Here is a 16,098-nt window from a genome sequence, read left to right as displayed (position 1 = left end):
ATGTGTTTTTGTTTTTGTTTCACTCTCCAATGTGCTTTTGTTTCACTCTCCAATGTGTTTTTGTTTCACTCTCCAATGTGTTTTTGTTTCACTCTCCAATGTGTTTTTGTTTTTGTTTCACTCTCCAATGTGTTTTTGTTTCACTCTCCAATGTGTTTTTGTTTCACTCTCCAATGTGCTTTTGTTTCACTCTCCAATGTGTTTTTGTTTCACTCTCCAATGTGTTTTTGTTTTTGTTTCACTCTCCAATGTGTTTTTGTTTTTGTTTCACTCTCCAATGTGCTTTTGTTTCACTCTCCAATGTGTTTTTGTTTTTGTTTCACTCTCCAATGTGCTTTTGTTTTTGTTTCACTCTCCAATGTGTTTTTGTTTCACTCTCCAATGTGCTTTTGTTTCACTCTCCAATGTGCTTTTGTTTTTGTTTCACTCTCCAATGTGCTTTTGTTTTTGTTTCACTCTCCAATGTGTTTTTGTTTCACTCTCCAATGTGTTTTTGTTTTTGTTTCACTCTCCAATGTGTTTTTGTTTTTGTTTCACTCTCCAATGTGCTTTTGTTTCACTCTCCAATGTGCTTTTGTTTTTGTTTCACTCTCCAATGTGTTTTTGTTTTTGTTTCACTCTCCAATGTGTTTTTGTTTTTGTTTCACTCTCCAATGTGCTTTTGTTTCACTCTCCAATGTGTTTTTGTTTTTGTTTCACTCTCCAATGTGTTTTTGTTTTTGTTTCACTCTCCAATGTGTTTTTGTTTCACTCTCCAATGTGTTTTTGTTTTTGTTTCACTCTCCAATGTGTTTTTGTTTTTGTTTCACTCTCCAATGTGTTTTTGTTTTTGTTTCACTCTCCAATGTGCTTTTGTTTCACTCTCCAATGTGTTTTTGTTTTTGTTTCACTCTCCAATGTGTTTTTGTTTTTGTTTCACTCTCCAATGTGTTTTTGTTTCACTCTCCAATGTGTTTTTGTTTTTGTTTCACTCTCCAATGTGTTTTTGTTTCACTCTCCAATGTGTTTTTGTTTTTGTTTCACTCTCCAATGTGTTTTTGTTTCACTCTCCAATGTGTTTTTGTTTTTGTTTCACTCTCCAATGTGTTTTTGTTTTTGTTTCACTCTCCAATGTGTTTGTGTTTTTGTTTCACTCTCCAATGTGTTTTTGTTTTTGTTTCACTCTCCAATGTGCTTTTGTTTCACTCTCCAATGTGTTTTTGTTTCACTCTCCAATGTGTTTTTGTTTTTGTTTCACTCTCCAATGTGTTTTTGTTTTTGTTTCACTCTCCAATGTGTTTTTGTTTTTGTTTCACTCTCCAATGTGTTTTTGTTTTTGTTTCACTCTCCAATGTGTTTTTGTTTTTGTTTCACTCTCCAATGTGCTTTTGTTTCACTCTCCAATGTGTTTTTGTTTTTGTTTCACTCTCCAATGTGTTTTTGTTTTTGTTTCACTCTCCAATGTGTTTTTGTTTCACTCTCCAATGTGTTTTTGTTTTTGTTTCACTCTCCAATGTGTTTTTGTTTTTGTTTCACTCTCCAATGTGTTTTTGTTTTTGTTTCACTCTCCAATGTGTTTTTGTTTTTGTTTCACTCTCCAATGTGCTTTTGTTTCACTCTCCAATGTGTTTTTGTTTTTGTTTCACTCTCCAATGTGTTTTTGTTTTTGTTTCACTCTCCAATGTGTTTTTGTTTCACTCTCCAATGTGTTTTTGTTTTTGTTTCACTCTCCAATGTGTTTTTGTTTCACTCTCCAATGTGTTTTTGTTTTTGTTTCACTCTCCAATGTGTTTTTGTTTCACTCTCCAATGTGTTTTTGTTTTTGTTTCACTCTCCAATGTGTTTTTGTTTTTGTTTTACTCTCCAATGTGTTTGTGTTTTTGTTTCACTCTCCAATGTGTTTTTGTTTTTGTTTCACTCTCCAATGTGCTTTTGTTTCACTCTCCAATGTGTTTTTGTTTCACTCTCCAATGTGTTTTTGTTTTTGTTTCACTCTCCAATGTGTTTTTGTTTTTGTTTCACTCTCCAATGTGTTTGTGCTTTTGTTTCACTCTCCAATGTGTTTTTGTTTCACTCTCCAATGTGCTTTTGTTTTTGTTTCACTCTCCAATGTGTTTTTGTTTTTGTTTCACTCTCCAATGTGTTTTTGTTTTTGTTTCACTCTCCAATGTGCTTTTGTTTCACTCTCCAATGTGTTTTTGTTTTTGTTTCACTCTCCAATGTGCTTTTGTTTCACTCTTCAATGTGCTTTTGTTTCACTCTCCAATGTGTTTTTGTTTTTGTTTCACTCTCCAATGTGCTTTTGTTTCACTCTCCAATGTGTTTTTGTTTTTGTTTCACTCTCCAATGTGTTTTTGTTTCACTCTCCAATGTGTTTTTGTTTTTGTTTCACTCTCCAATGTGCTTTTGTTTCACTCTCCAATGTGCTTTTGTTTCACTCTCCAATGTGTTTTTGTTTTTGTTTCACTCTCCAATGTGTTTTTGTTTCACTCTCCAATGTGCTTTTGTTTTTGTTTCACTCTCCAATGTGCTTTTGTTTTTGTTTCACTCTCCAATGTGTTTTTGTTTCACTCTCCAATGTGCATCATTGACATTGTAGATGTTGCTGTTTATACTGCGTGGGAAACATTAAATGCATACGCTACAACTCCTCTGACATGAATACACATGCATGGGAAAACGACACAGACATTCTTAGCTTTATTTTAATGTGTCACATTGATGTGGACCATTCACCTCTATTTCATTAACTTGATATAAGTAAGACACTGAATCTGTGTATTTTAACAGGGGCTTTTACAACAAAACTGCTTTCTTTCTTTCACTCTGCCTCTCATTACATTACACTGTCTCTTAGTAGTATAATCATTTGTATTAATGATAAACTGATAATAGTTCTAATGTCAAACACTTAATTCATATTTTAGTTGTTTGTATTTCCAAACCAGCTGGCTGGTTTACTTTTTGTATGCAGCAGAGATGTATGGGAAAACCTGTGCTCTTCTTTGTAACACTAAAAAATCTAGTATACCATTTTTTTTGGTCTTCTCTAGAGTTAAAATAATTGATTGTTTCTGATTCTCCTGCTACTGATCTCTGGTGCAGCACATCATCAGATATGTGTCATTGCATTTTAAATCAGCCAGAGTATCCCCTCCATGTTGTGGGTTGAAGAACTTGGTACAGTAGGTAGAGGATGGCAGTCAACACTCTGAGATTGCTCTCTGAAAGACAGAGGGGGAGTACTGTAAATCACTTTCATGGTTCAGAACCTCACTTGGGCCTTTCCTGAGGCTCATCAGCTCAGTAGTTAGAGGAACCATGATTGAACAGGGACCAGATATGCTATTCCAAGATTCATAACAGCACATAGGTCTGGACAACTATCTTGACTATTGAAATTACATTTTTTTCAGATTTTCCAGAATTATTGTGAGATATTTATTTTACACACACACTTACAGGATTGCGCCAAAGTTTTCTCATCTTCATTTTTTCTCCTAAAATGTATTTATTCTATCACTTTAAACTCACATGTGGAGGTACACTGTGGCATGATGAATTGGAACTATATTTCTACACACTATTCTAATGTTTCCTATTTTAGATTGTAAATGTCTAGTGGAACAGTGTGAATGTCATATTTTGTGGAAATAAAATTATTGTTGGGCATCTGAAAAACTTTTGGGCTGATTTAATACACATCCATAATACAATGTAGCTCATAATTTCATATAGGAGTCTATACCTCGGTGATGATCATGCTGTTACTTTGACTCCATCTTGTAGTGTAAATATGTCTGAGTTACATGTGTACACTAGGATCTCAAGGACACACCCATCACTTACATGTGATCGAGATGTCTGGTCATGAATCCTCCAGCTGGTACAACTATGACAAGATGTTGGGTGGCCACATTCACATTTACCAAGGAGGATGTTGAAATAGATTCATAGGTGGTATTACTCTATTATGGGTAGGCCTACTAATTTGAGCGGTAACCCAACAGCAATGGACAAATGGCAGTGCTGGGGTGGAAAAAGTACCCATATTTTCACACTTGAGTAAAAGTGAAAATACCTTAACAGAAAGTTACTCAAGTAAAAGCGAAAGTCACCCAGTAAAATATTACTTGAGTAAAAGTCTAAAAGTATTTGCAGTGGTGGAAAAACTACCCAATTGTCATATTTGAGTAAAAGTAAAGATACCGTAATAAAAAAAAATTGAAAGTCACGCAGTAAAATACTACTTGAGTAAAACTCTAAAAGTATTTGGTTTAAAATATACTTAATTAAGTATCAAAAGTAAATGTAATAGCTAAACTGTACTTAAGTATCAAAAGTAAAAGTATAAATCATTTCAAATTTCTTATATTAAGCAAATCAGACAGCAACATTTTCTAGATGTGTTTTATTTATGTATAGCCAGGTGCACACTAACACTCAGACATCATTTACAAACTAAGCATGTGTGTTTAGTGAGTCTACCAGATCAAAGGCAGGGGATGACCAGCGATGTTCTCTTGATAAGTGCGTGAATTGGACCATTTTCCTGTCCTGCTGAGCATTCAAAATGTAACAAGTACATGTGTGTGTCAGGGAAAATTTATGGAGTAAAAAGTACATCATTTTCTTTAGGAATGCAGTGAAGTAAAAGTAAAAGTTGTCAAAAATATGAATAGTAAAGTAAAGTCCAGATACCCCCCAAAACTACTTAGGTAGTACTTAGTACTTTAAAGTATTTTTATTTAAGTAATTTACACCACTGACAAATGAAAGAACAGTTATGTATGTAGCAGGCCTAGTAGTAAATTATGATAGCATCATTATTTTCTATTTGAATCACCATTTGGCAAGATGCTCTAGTCTGCCTGATTTGTACAGAAAACCTTTATAGATGCTGGCATACAACCAAAGAGTGGGAAACCTTTTTAATACAACTAGAACTCACAAGAAAACCATGTATATAGCGTGACCCTGTATATAGCTTACTTACTTTCTCGTGGTCATCTTATTTCTATTCATTATGTGTTTTTGTTCTACTTAACTTTTTCGTTATAGTACTACTGACATTGATTACTGCATTGTTGGGAAAGAGCATGCAAGAAAGGTATTTCACTGTAATGGCCACGTGACAATGAAAAAAATATATATGTTCTTCCACATCCGGGTCACCTCGCAGTTTACGGAAGTGATTCATACGCGGAAACAACACGTCAGAAATGGTGAGAGAAATACACAAAGTTGTGATTTACCCTGTATAATGCTGCCATTTTCATTTATATCCACAAATATATTTAATTATATACGGATTAGCTGGTAAAATGTCGTTAGGAAAGCTCCAGAGACCATGTCAAAGCCAGAAAAAGTGTATGTTAAACTGAATTAGCTAGCTAGCTTCCTAGATAATCTCTCAAACCTGTCTGTACTGTATAGTAGTTACAGCAATCTATCACACTATTGTCTTTTTTTGTGTCATGCAGGGTATATTTATCACCTTGCCAGATTATCAAATTAAACTTTGTAGTGTTAGCTAGCTTACCTGGTTAGCTATATGAATCACTTTATAGCTATCTAGCTAAATGTTCTTATTATTAGTAATAATAGCTATTCATATGATGCTTTAGCTATTTTTAACCTCACACTCATACATCTGGTCTTACTTTCTTGTAGGCCACAGGGGCAGACCAAGCAGTTGGCATGGGCCTTGTTGGCTTCAGCCTCCTGTTGTTTACATACTACACAATATGGGTAATCATTCTGGTAGGTAATTTATAGCCTAGATCTGCTATTCTGGTCCAAGATCTGTTTGTGCTGTTTTGCCAACACCTGCCATGGCATACCAATGGTTTTCCAAGACAGCACAATCCTTTCTGGGACCAGGCTATAGATTAGATCTGCAAATTAAACTTTTTGCCTGAAATTGTTTTTGTGTCCACTGACTAACTTGACTGTTAATGTACCTTTTCCAGCCGTTCGTGGACAGCGATCATGTGGCCCACCAGTATTTTCTTCAACGGGAGTATTCTGTCATTCTACCTGGGATCGCAGCATTGATACTGCTGCTCAGTGTAGGTGAGTTCTGGAATGCTGCATTCATTGGATGGGTTCTAATCCAGTGTTTTGGTCCCTTCCCTGTTCCCTGCCTGTAGATCCGAAAGAACTGGATAGACATAGGATCTATGTATTCTAGGGCATTCTGTTTGTTCACAAGGATCTCCCCGAGCTAGGTGCTTCTGTGATGTCTATCTGGTGGTCTACAAATCACCAGAACTTAAAGTGGTACTGACAGTGTTTTAACTACTATGCTAATATGAAACAAACATAATATCAGTCAAAAAATATCAAATTCCCAGTTTATGCTTTGAAACCAACTCAATAAGAGATTTTAAAAAGAGGTTATATTTGAATCAAGATTCCATGACATACAGTAATGCATTGTTGGCAAAATAGATGGATGCAGTTCAATACATGTTTAATATAATTCATCAATACATTTCTTGGTAGTCTAAAAAAATATTGCTATCAGGTTGCAAATCACAGCTGGCCTGGTACATTGTTTGCTGCCTCCACCCATTCGGGATGCTCTGTTTCAGTTGTAATTACAGAAATATTTTTGGGGAACAATGGACGACTGTAACTAAGGCTGGGAATGTCAGTGCAATCAAACTAGCAAGGGCAAAGTCAGTCATAACGTGGGTAAGAGGCTAGCACACGTGTCAAACACAAGGCCCGCAGTCTGAATATTACGCACAAGCGAGTATAAATGAGTCAGTCATCTACTTTATGAAATTACTGCCTGATGTGGTTGCATAGGTGAATTCAACTTCAATTGCCCTGCATTTTGTGTTCCATTTACAGGGCACAGTGGAGGGATAGAGTACAGACGCATGCCACAGTCCTAGCTAGGCTACTAAATTGTTGCTGTATGGTTTCGTTTTTTAAAGCTTGACAATGAATAACTAAAAAACAACCTGCAACAAAACACCATGCAAAGGAAGAACATTTAACAGTGCCTTGCGAAAGTATTCGGCCCCCTTGAACTTTGCGACCTATTGCCACATTTCAGGCTTCAAACATAAAGATATAAAACTGTATTTTTTTGTGAAGAATCAACAACAAGTGGTGCACAATCATGAAGTGGAACGACATTTATTGGATATTTCAAACTTTTTTAACAAATCAAAGACTGAAAAATTGGGCGTGCAAAATTATTCAGCCCCTTTACTTTCAGTGCAGCAAACTCTCCATAAGTTCAGTGAGGATCTCTGAATGATCCAATGTTGACCTAAATGACTAATGATGATAAATACAATCCACCTGTGTGTAATCAAGTCTCCGTATAAATGCACCTGCACTGTGATACTCTCAGAGGTCCATTAAAAGCGCAGAGAGCATCATGAAGAACAAGGAACACACCAGGCAGGTCCGAGATACTGTTGTGAAGAAGTTTAAAGCCGGATTTGGATACAAAAAGATTTCCCAAGCTTTAAACATCCCAAGGAGCACTGTGCAGGCGATAATATTGAAATGGAAGGAGTATCAGACCACTGCAAATCTACCAAGACCTGGCCGTCCCTCTAAACTTTCAGCTCATACAAGGAGAAGACTGATCAGAGATGCAGCCAAGAGGCCCATGATCACTCTGGATGAACTGCAGAGATCTACAGCTGAGGTGGGAGACTCTGTCCATAGGACAACAATCAGTCGTATATTGCACAAATCTGGCCTTTATGGAAGAGTGGCAAGAAGAAAGCCATTTCTTAAAGATATCCATAAAAAGTGTTGTTTAAAGTTTGCCACAAGCCACCTGGGAGACACACCAAACATGTGGAAGAAGGTGCTCTGGTCAGATGATACCAAAATTGAACTTTTTGGCAACAATGCAAAACGTTATGTTTGGCGTAAAAGCAACACAGCTCATCACCTTGAACACACCATCCCCACTGTCAAACATGGTGGTGGCAGCATCATGGTTTGGGCCTGCTTTTCTTCAGCAGGGACAGGGAAGATGGTTAAAATTGATGGGAAGATGGATGGAGCCAAATACAGGACCATTCTGGAAGAACCTGATGGAGTCTGCAAAAGACCTGAGACTGGGACGGAGATTTGTCTTCCAACAAGACAATGATCCAAAACATAAAGCAAAATCTACAATGGAATGGTTCAAAAATAAACATATCCAGGTGTTAGAATGGCCAAGTCAAAGTCCAGACCTGAATCCAATCGAGAATCTGTGGAAAGAACTGAAAACTGCTGTTCACAAATGCTCTCCATCCAACCTCACTGAGCTCGAGCTGTTTTGCAAGGAGGAATGGGAAAAAAATGTCAGTCTCTCGATGTGCAAAACTGATAGAGACATACCCCAAGCGACTTACAGCTGTAATCGCAGCAAAAGGTGGCGCTACAAAGTATTAACTTAAGGGGGCTGAATAATTTTGCACGCCCAATTTTTCAGTTTTTGATTTGTTAAAAAAGTTTGAAATATCCAATAAATGTCGTTCCACTTCATGATTGTGTCATACTTGTTGTTGATTCTTCACAAAAAAATACAGTTTTATATCTTTATGTTTGAAGCCTGAAATGTGGCAAAAGGTCGCAAAGTTTAAGGGGGCCGAATACTTGCAAGGCACTGTAAGCCTATTACAGCAAAATCAGAGCAGTAGCCTAAGCTGGCTATTCAACTACAATATGTGTTGAGTGCACCATACAGCAATGCTGCATTTAACCACACCGGAGATCCATGCATTGGAACAAAAATAAACATGTTTTAAGTTTAAATGTTACAACAACTTCTGTTTTTGTTATTAAATGCCTTTTGCATCAAACATGTTTTAGACATTGTTCTGGGAAAAGTGGTTATAACTGTATTTTATGGTTGAAATTTTGCTTGAATTTGGTGACAGTGTTTCTACCATCCCAACGACGCGTGGACAACATTTTATTTGCTAATTGCATCAAACATGTTTTAGACCTTGTTCTGGGAAAAGTGGTTATAACTGTATTTTATGGTTGAAATTTTGCTTGAATTTGGTGACAGTGTTTCTACCATCCCAACGAAGCGTGGACATTTTATTTGCTAATTGCATCAAACATGTTTTAGACCTTGTTCAGGGAAAAGTGGTTATAACAGTATTTTATGCTTGAAACCTACTGAAAATTGTCCAAGGTGTTCCTACTATCTCAACTGTGGACATTTTCTTTGCAATTGCATCAAACATGTTAGACCTTGTTCAGGGAAAAGGGGTTCTAACTGGGTTTTATGGTTGAAACTTGTTGGAATTTGTTGACAGTGTTTTTGAGCTATCCGTCTGCCAATTGAAGCGTAAAAGTAGGGTGAAGCAACAGACAGGATTTACTCAACAACTGGCTTCAACAGAAGATGATGACCCAGTCCCGAATTCAAGCAGATTTGAAAATGCTGTGACAGAGAGAGCGGTTCACACCACAGGCATCCTACAAATATTGCTGAACTGAAACAGTTTGGTAAAAGTGTATGGTCCAAAATTCCTCCTGACATTTGAAGGTCTGATCCGCAACTACAGAAAACATTCGGTTGAGGTTAATTGCTGCCAAAGGAGGTTACTTGTTATTAAATACAAGGGTTCACATGGTGTGTTCAATAAAGACATGACATATGATGAAGATCACATAAAATTGTATGACATATTTATGCAGAAATGCAGGTAATTGCCTTTTGATTAGGGTCGCGGCATATTATTATATATTATGCAAGCATAGCAGAAAAGGCAACAAATAGTATTTATCTCTTTTGTTTTATTGTTAAAATGCTATTTTCAGTATCCTATGTACGTAAGTGGACATTATAAAGGGCCATATTTTTTTTCAAAATAATACAGTGGTTGGTTCGCAGTTAAGTTTTTTTGTTTATTTTGTAAAAAGAAATGTCTAAGTCTGGTTCACAAATTCGTTTTTTATTTTTTTTTATCTGGCCCATGCACTGATTGAGTTTGACACCCCAAACTCTATTTATATAGCTAGCTATTTATTTAGCATGCTAAAAATACGGAGCCTAAAGTTAGCTAGCTGCTGGGAGGATATCATGTCATTGGAGGAGTGGGTGAGTGACTTTTCCCAATCATACCGTTTTTCGTTGGCTACAGCTAGAGATCACTTTCCTAACTAGCTAACTATGCTGAACTTGAATTACTTATCCACAGTTAACATATCTTAGTTGTCAATCAAATTGATTTGGCATAGATCAAATCGGTGGGTAGGCAAGTTCTCATTCAGTTGTCAAAATATGGGTTCTGACAAGCATGCATTGCAGAAGTACGAGCAGGCTACTATCCCCATCGTTTATCAGTGCAATTTTGAAGGCCAACTAGCTGAAACCGTTTAAGAGGGTTTATCTAATGTTTTCTCATTAGCAGGGATGCACAGGGGATGCATTTTCCCCTTTCAGCGAAATTCGTAGTTTTGAATCCAAAATAGGTGACATAGATTCGTGTAGATCCAATGAGAAAAGTTTGGGATGGGAAGTGGTTTGGATCACTACTGGCTGTAAACGGATGAGTAATGCGCGTTTGGAGCAATACTGGCTGTATCCAAGGCTCAGCCAATCGTTCACATAACAGCAGAATGCAAGAATGCAGTGCAGCAAGCGACTGAAGAGAGAAGAGACAACCAATTTGCTAGTTACAGCATCAGCGCGTGCTCTGGAAAGACAGCATAGAGTAGAAAGGCAGTTGCAGCAGCGTGTCTCCTGAACGATTAATGAAGAGGTAACGTTAGGTGAGAAGCCTGACCACGGAGACGGGGGTGAGAAGGTGATAAAGCGTACTTCATGACCTGTAACCAAAAAACAACTGGAATTTGGAAAGTTAGTGTGGTGGAACAAGTATTAGCTTTATTAAGTATCTTGCTAGCTGGATTGAATTTGTTAACTAGCCAGAGAAATGTTGAGCAAAATTAGCCAACTCATCTGATCAAAAGTTTATGGTGTGACAATTAGCTTGCTAATAGTCAGACAGCTAGCTAACGTTACAACATCAGATGAGCTAACATTAGTAACCTAACCAATTCGCTTATAAGAAATTCCTCTATGCCCTCCAACAAACCATCAAACAGGCAAAGCGTCAATACAAGACTAAGATCGAGTCGTACTACACCGGCTCTGACGCTCGTCGGATGTGGCAAAGCCAAGAGCTGCCCAGTGACACAAGCCTACCGGATGAGCTAAACTACTTTATGCTCGCTTCGAGGGGAAATAACACTAAAACATGCATGAGAGCACCAGCTGTACCGGAAGACTGTGTGATCATGCTCTCCGCAGCCGATGTAAGTAAGACCTTTAGACGGGTCAACATTCACAAGGCCGCAGGGCCAGATGGATTACCAGGACGTGTACTGCTAGCATGCACTGACCAACTAGCAAGTGTCTTCACTGACATTTTCAACCTCTCCCTGTCCGAGTCTGTAATACCAACATGTTTTAAGCAGACCACCACAGTGCCTGTGCCCAAGAACACTAAGGTAACCTGCCTAAATGACTACTGACCCCGTAGCACTCACATCTGTAGCCATGAAATGCTTTAAAAGGCTGGTCATGGCTCACATCAACACCATTATCCCAGAAACCCTAGACCCTCTCCAATTTGCCTACCGCCTCAACAGATCCACAGATGATGCAGTCTCTATTGCACTCCACACTGCCTTTTCCCACCTGGACAAAATGAGAATGCTATTCATTGACTACAGCTCAGCGTTCAACACCATAGTGTCCTCAATGCTCATCAATAAGCTCAGAACCCTGGGACTAAACACCTCCCTCTGCAACTGGATCCTGGACTTCCTGACGGGCCGCCCCCAGGTGGTAAGGGTAGGTAACAACACAGCCGCCACGCTGATCCTCAACACAGGGACCCCTCAGGGGTGTGTGCTCAGCCTCCTCCTGTACTCCCCGTTCACTCATGACTGCACGGCCAGGCACTACTCCAACACCATCATTAAAGGTGCTGATGACACAACAGTGGTAGGCCTGATCACCGACAACTACGAGACAGCCTATAGGGAGGAGGTCAGAGACCTGGCCGTGTGGTGCCAGGACAACAACCTCTCCCTCAACGTGATCAAGACAAAGGAGATGATGGTGGACTACAGGAAAAAGAGGACAGAGCACGCCCACATTCTCTTCAATGGGGCTGCAGGGGAGCAGGTTGAGCGCTTCAAGTTCCTTGGTGTCCACATCGCCAACAAACTAACATGGTCCAAGCACACCACGACAGTTGTGAAACAGGCATGACAAAACCTATTCCCCCTCAGGTGACTGAAAAGATTTGGCATGGGTCCTCAGATCCTCAAAAGGCTCTACAGCTACACCATCGAGAGCATCACTGCCTGGTTGCATCACTGCCTGGTATGGCAACTGCTCGGCCTCCGACTGCAAGGCACTACAGAGGGTAGTGTGAACGGCCCAGTACATCACTGGGGCCAAGCTTCCTGCCATCCAGGACCTCTATACCAGGCGGTGTCAGAGGAAGGCCCTAAAAATTGTCAGACTCCAGCCACGCTAGTCATAGACTGTTCTCTCTGCTACTACACGGCAAGAGGTGCCGGAGCACCAAGTTTAGGTCCAAGAGGCTTCTAAACAGCTTCTACCCCAAGCCATAAGACTCCTGAACATCTAGTCAAATTGCTACCCAGACTATTTGTATTGCCCCCCCCCCCCCCCTCCACACCACTGCCACTCTGTTGTCATCTATGCATAGTCACTTTAATTAACTCTACCTATATGTACATACTACCTCAACTAACCGGTGCCCCCACACATTGACTCTGTACTGGTACCCCCCTGTATATATAATTTTTTACTGCTGCTCTTTAATTACTTTTATCTCTTATTCTTATTTGTAATTTTTTTTTAAACTGCACTGTTGGTTAGGGGCTCGTAAGTAAGCATTTCACTAAGGTCTACACCACATTCTATTTGGCACATGCTACTAATAAAATGTGATTTAATATGAACTGGTATACGACTCCTTGCCGTTCAAGTTATAACGTGTTAGTTGCTTACTGAACCCTGGCAATCTGTGTGAAACGTTAACTAGCTAATGAACTAACCACTATCCGTTAACTAATGTTTTCCCTCTACAGTACGTGGTTAATTTTCAGAATGAGAGAATTAGGTGAGAAATGAAGGGTTGCTTGTTTAAACAAGTGGATTCAGGGCCTGGCTTAAGCTGGATGCCACTATAGAGGTGAAAGAAACACCACACACTTTCCCTCTCTCACTTTTGCTGGCACATTGTAGATGGATGTACATAGGCAGAACGTGTATAATTTGCAGTGTAGCCCAAAGATATTGTTTTTGTTGTGTTGAACTTGACAGTAACGTGTGTGTGTCAGGGTTTTAACTCGGTGAACGTTATTTTTGCACACGTTGCCTTGTGCACTTGATCGATGTCTATAGAGCCAAAATAGGATGCCTGTTTGTTTCATTATATTTCCACTTTAAGATGTTTTTTTCCCAAGTGCAATATTTAGATGTGTAAATGGCTATTTGCTTATAGGTCTGATTGGCTGTGGCGCACCGGTCTGCGTAGACGCCGGTTCTGGACAGATGATTTATTTTTTATTTTTTTACTGCAGTGTCTTAATTGTACAAACCTACAGTCACTTTCCCACTCCTATATTGCTGTATAATTTTCACAATTTCCTTACTATACATTTTTTTTAAATGAAAATGTGAAAATGACCAAATCGAAGTGCTCGCCTGTCAGAAAATGTAATAACATTTTTTTGTTGGGATTTAATGTTTCTAAAATTCTGGCATTTCCACTTTAACTACAGATCCATATGCAGTACACACATTGGTGATTCTGTGTGTGGCATCTACTGTATTTTAGTCTGGCCTTAATGAACATATTATTCTCCTTTAACAGACATGTTCTTCTCCTCCTCAGGCACCTTCATTGGCGTGGTCACCTGGAAGAATCGCAAGCCTAAGAAGGTGGACTAAGAGGGATGGTATCACAGAGGTTAGACGGTTGAGGATGTAGAGCTAGAACTAAAGCTTCCATAGAACCTCCCTGGTTCCAACATCTTTCCAACAGTTCAGCTGAAGAAACTAAAAATAAAGTCTGGACTGCTTCTCTGGGACAGCTGATGAAAACATCTAATGACTGAAAGACATAAGATTTGAAGAGCTGCGGTCCACAACCTTCTATCCCTTATCTCCATTCAGACCCACTATGTGAAATCCTTAACCTTGCCGTTGGCAATGCATGGCTCCGGATGCTATATTTGTCCTCAAGGTGCATTGTCATTTTGCCAGAGATTAAAATCAATGAGTCGGTATTCACTGTTACTGTATGTGGTCAGAACTAGATAAAACCTGGCTTCATAATGTGGAGGGGATAAAGATTTGCTGATTTTGTTGAGTGTACTATATCAGATCTGATCAAAGTTTCACTTTGGCATCCCTTTTCATCACATCTTGGATTTAGTTTTCAGGCACTGTTTTACATCTCAATTTAAGATAAATTGGAGTGGTCACCCTTAAAGGCAGTGTTGTGTTCGAGACCACTGAGACTGAGTCAAGACCGGGAGGGTGACAAGGGGTCCAAGACTGAGACCAGAAGAATGCGAGTCCAATTCAAGACCATGATTGAAATTCTGTCAAAAACTCATCATCTGGTGTGTGGAACTGTGTGTTTTATTGCTGTGCTTGCTGTTAGCCATCTCTTTGAAAATAACTTGTGTGTGAAACATTGTGGTGGTTTAAAGTGGAACTAACAGCATTTTAGCAACATAACATTTGATTAAAATCCAGGAATAATATGACACTTTAAAAAAACAATGTATCCTGAAAAGCGACCACTTAGATATGGTCCTTTTCATAAATTCTTAGAATGTTTGGGAATTCTGTATACTAAGGCATTTGAGAAAATTCTATAGCAATGTAGATTGGGAAAGCAAAAGTCAGTCACTCACCTACTCTTCCAATGACATGACATCCTCCTAGCAGCTAGCTATCTAGCTAATGTTACTGTGTTTTTAACTTGATACATAAAGATACATGCTAGCCTATTAGCCACGTTATGACTGACTTGTGGTCATTGCCCTTGCTCGTTTGATTGTATTGAAATTCCTCGCCTTAGTTACATTCATATGTTTTTGTCCAGATTATTGAGTCTTTGAAACTGAAACCGTACATCCTGAATGGAGACACAGAACTATGTACAAGGCCAGCTGTGATGCACAATCTGATAGCAATATAAATTTATTGGTGAATTATATTATGGTATGGTACGTTGAGTCAAATATAACCTATTTTTAAAACCTCTTATAAAGATGGTTTTGTAGCATAAACTGGGAATTTTATATTTTTGACAGATTTTATGATTGTCTGTTTCATATCTGCGAAGTAGTTAAAACGCTGTCAGTGCCTCTTTAGGTCACTGGTTACTTTGTATGCAAACATGAAATGTTTTTTGCAATGGGAAGTAATAGTTGTACATTTCAATTAGGAAATGCTTAATGGTTGTTTTTATATTCTTGTGACTGGCTTATTATGTCTGAGTTTATGGACTGCTTATCCTTTAACATCTTATTTAACATTTAGCTATGCAAGTCAGTTAAGGACAAATTCTTATTTTCAATGATGGCCTAGGAACAGTGGGTTAACTGCCTTGTTCAGGGGCAGAACGAGAGATTTGTACCTTGCCAGCTCGGGGATTCAATCTCGCAACCTTTCGGTTACTAGTCCAACATTCTAACCACTAGGCTACATGCCACCCCCTCATACTGTGTGTGACTGCTGTCTTTCCATTGGCCCTATGCCGTGGTGTAGTGGTGCCTGGAGAAGTGGGTATACTCTAATTTGGCAAAAAAGTTCACAAAGGAGCATTTTTGGATTTTCACTCAAAATCACATTTTTTATATATAAATCAATTGATGGTCTAAGTCCACAACAATGCTGAAACCACATCAATCTGATTGGGTGGGCCTGTCAGGGCCTGGCTCCCCAGTGGGTGGGCTTCTGTCCACCCAGGCCCATCCATGTGCATCAGGACAATCATGAGTCACAAAAAGCCCACTAACCAACATGTCGGACTAAACTTGTTCAATACATGGTTTGCATGTGTGTAACTTTTT

At 38.9% G+C, this 16,098-nt stretch overlaps 1 protein-coding gene across 1 annotated transcript; it reads left to right on the top strand.

The window, feature by feature from the left end:
* The first annotated feature begins 5,166 nt into the window (after positions 1-5,166).
* On the top strand, positions 5,167-15,238 carry LOC100305272 (dolichol-phosphate (beta-D) mannosyltransferase 2). Its single transcript, NM_001165177.2, is given in 4 exon segments — positions 5,167-5,204; positions 5,653-5,742; positions 5,952-6,054; positions 13,905-15,238. Coding segments are annotated over 4 exon segments (252 nt in total). The 5' UTR covers positions 5,167-5,201; the 3' UTR covers positions 13,961-15,238.
* Positions 15,239-16,098: the final 860 nt, after the last annotated feature.

Source organism: Oncorhynchus mykiss, chromosome 29 (assembly GCF_057628025.1).
Source record: "Oncorhynchus mykiss isolate SJ-2025 chromosome 29, ASM5762802v1, whole genome shotgun sequence".
In the NCBI taxonomy this organism is placed as follows: Eukaryota; Metazoa; Chordata; class Actinopteri; order Salmoniformes; family Salmonidae; genus Oncorhynchus; species Oncorhynchus mykiss.
This window is presented reverse-complemented; position numbering and strand designations above follow the sequence as displayed.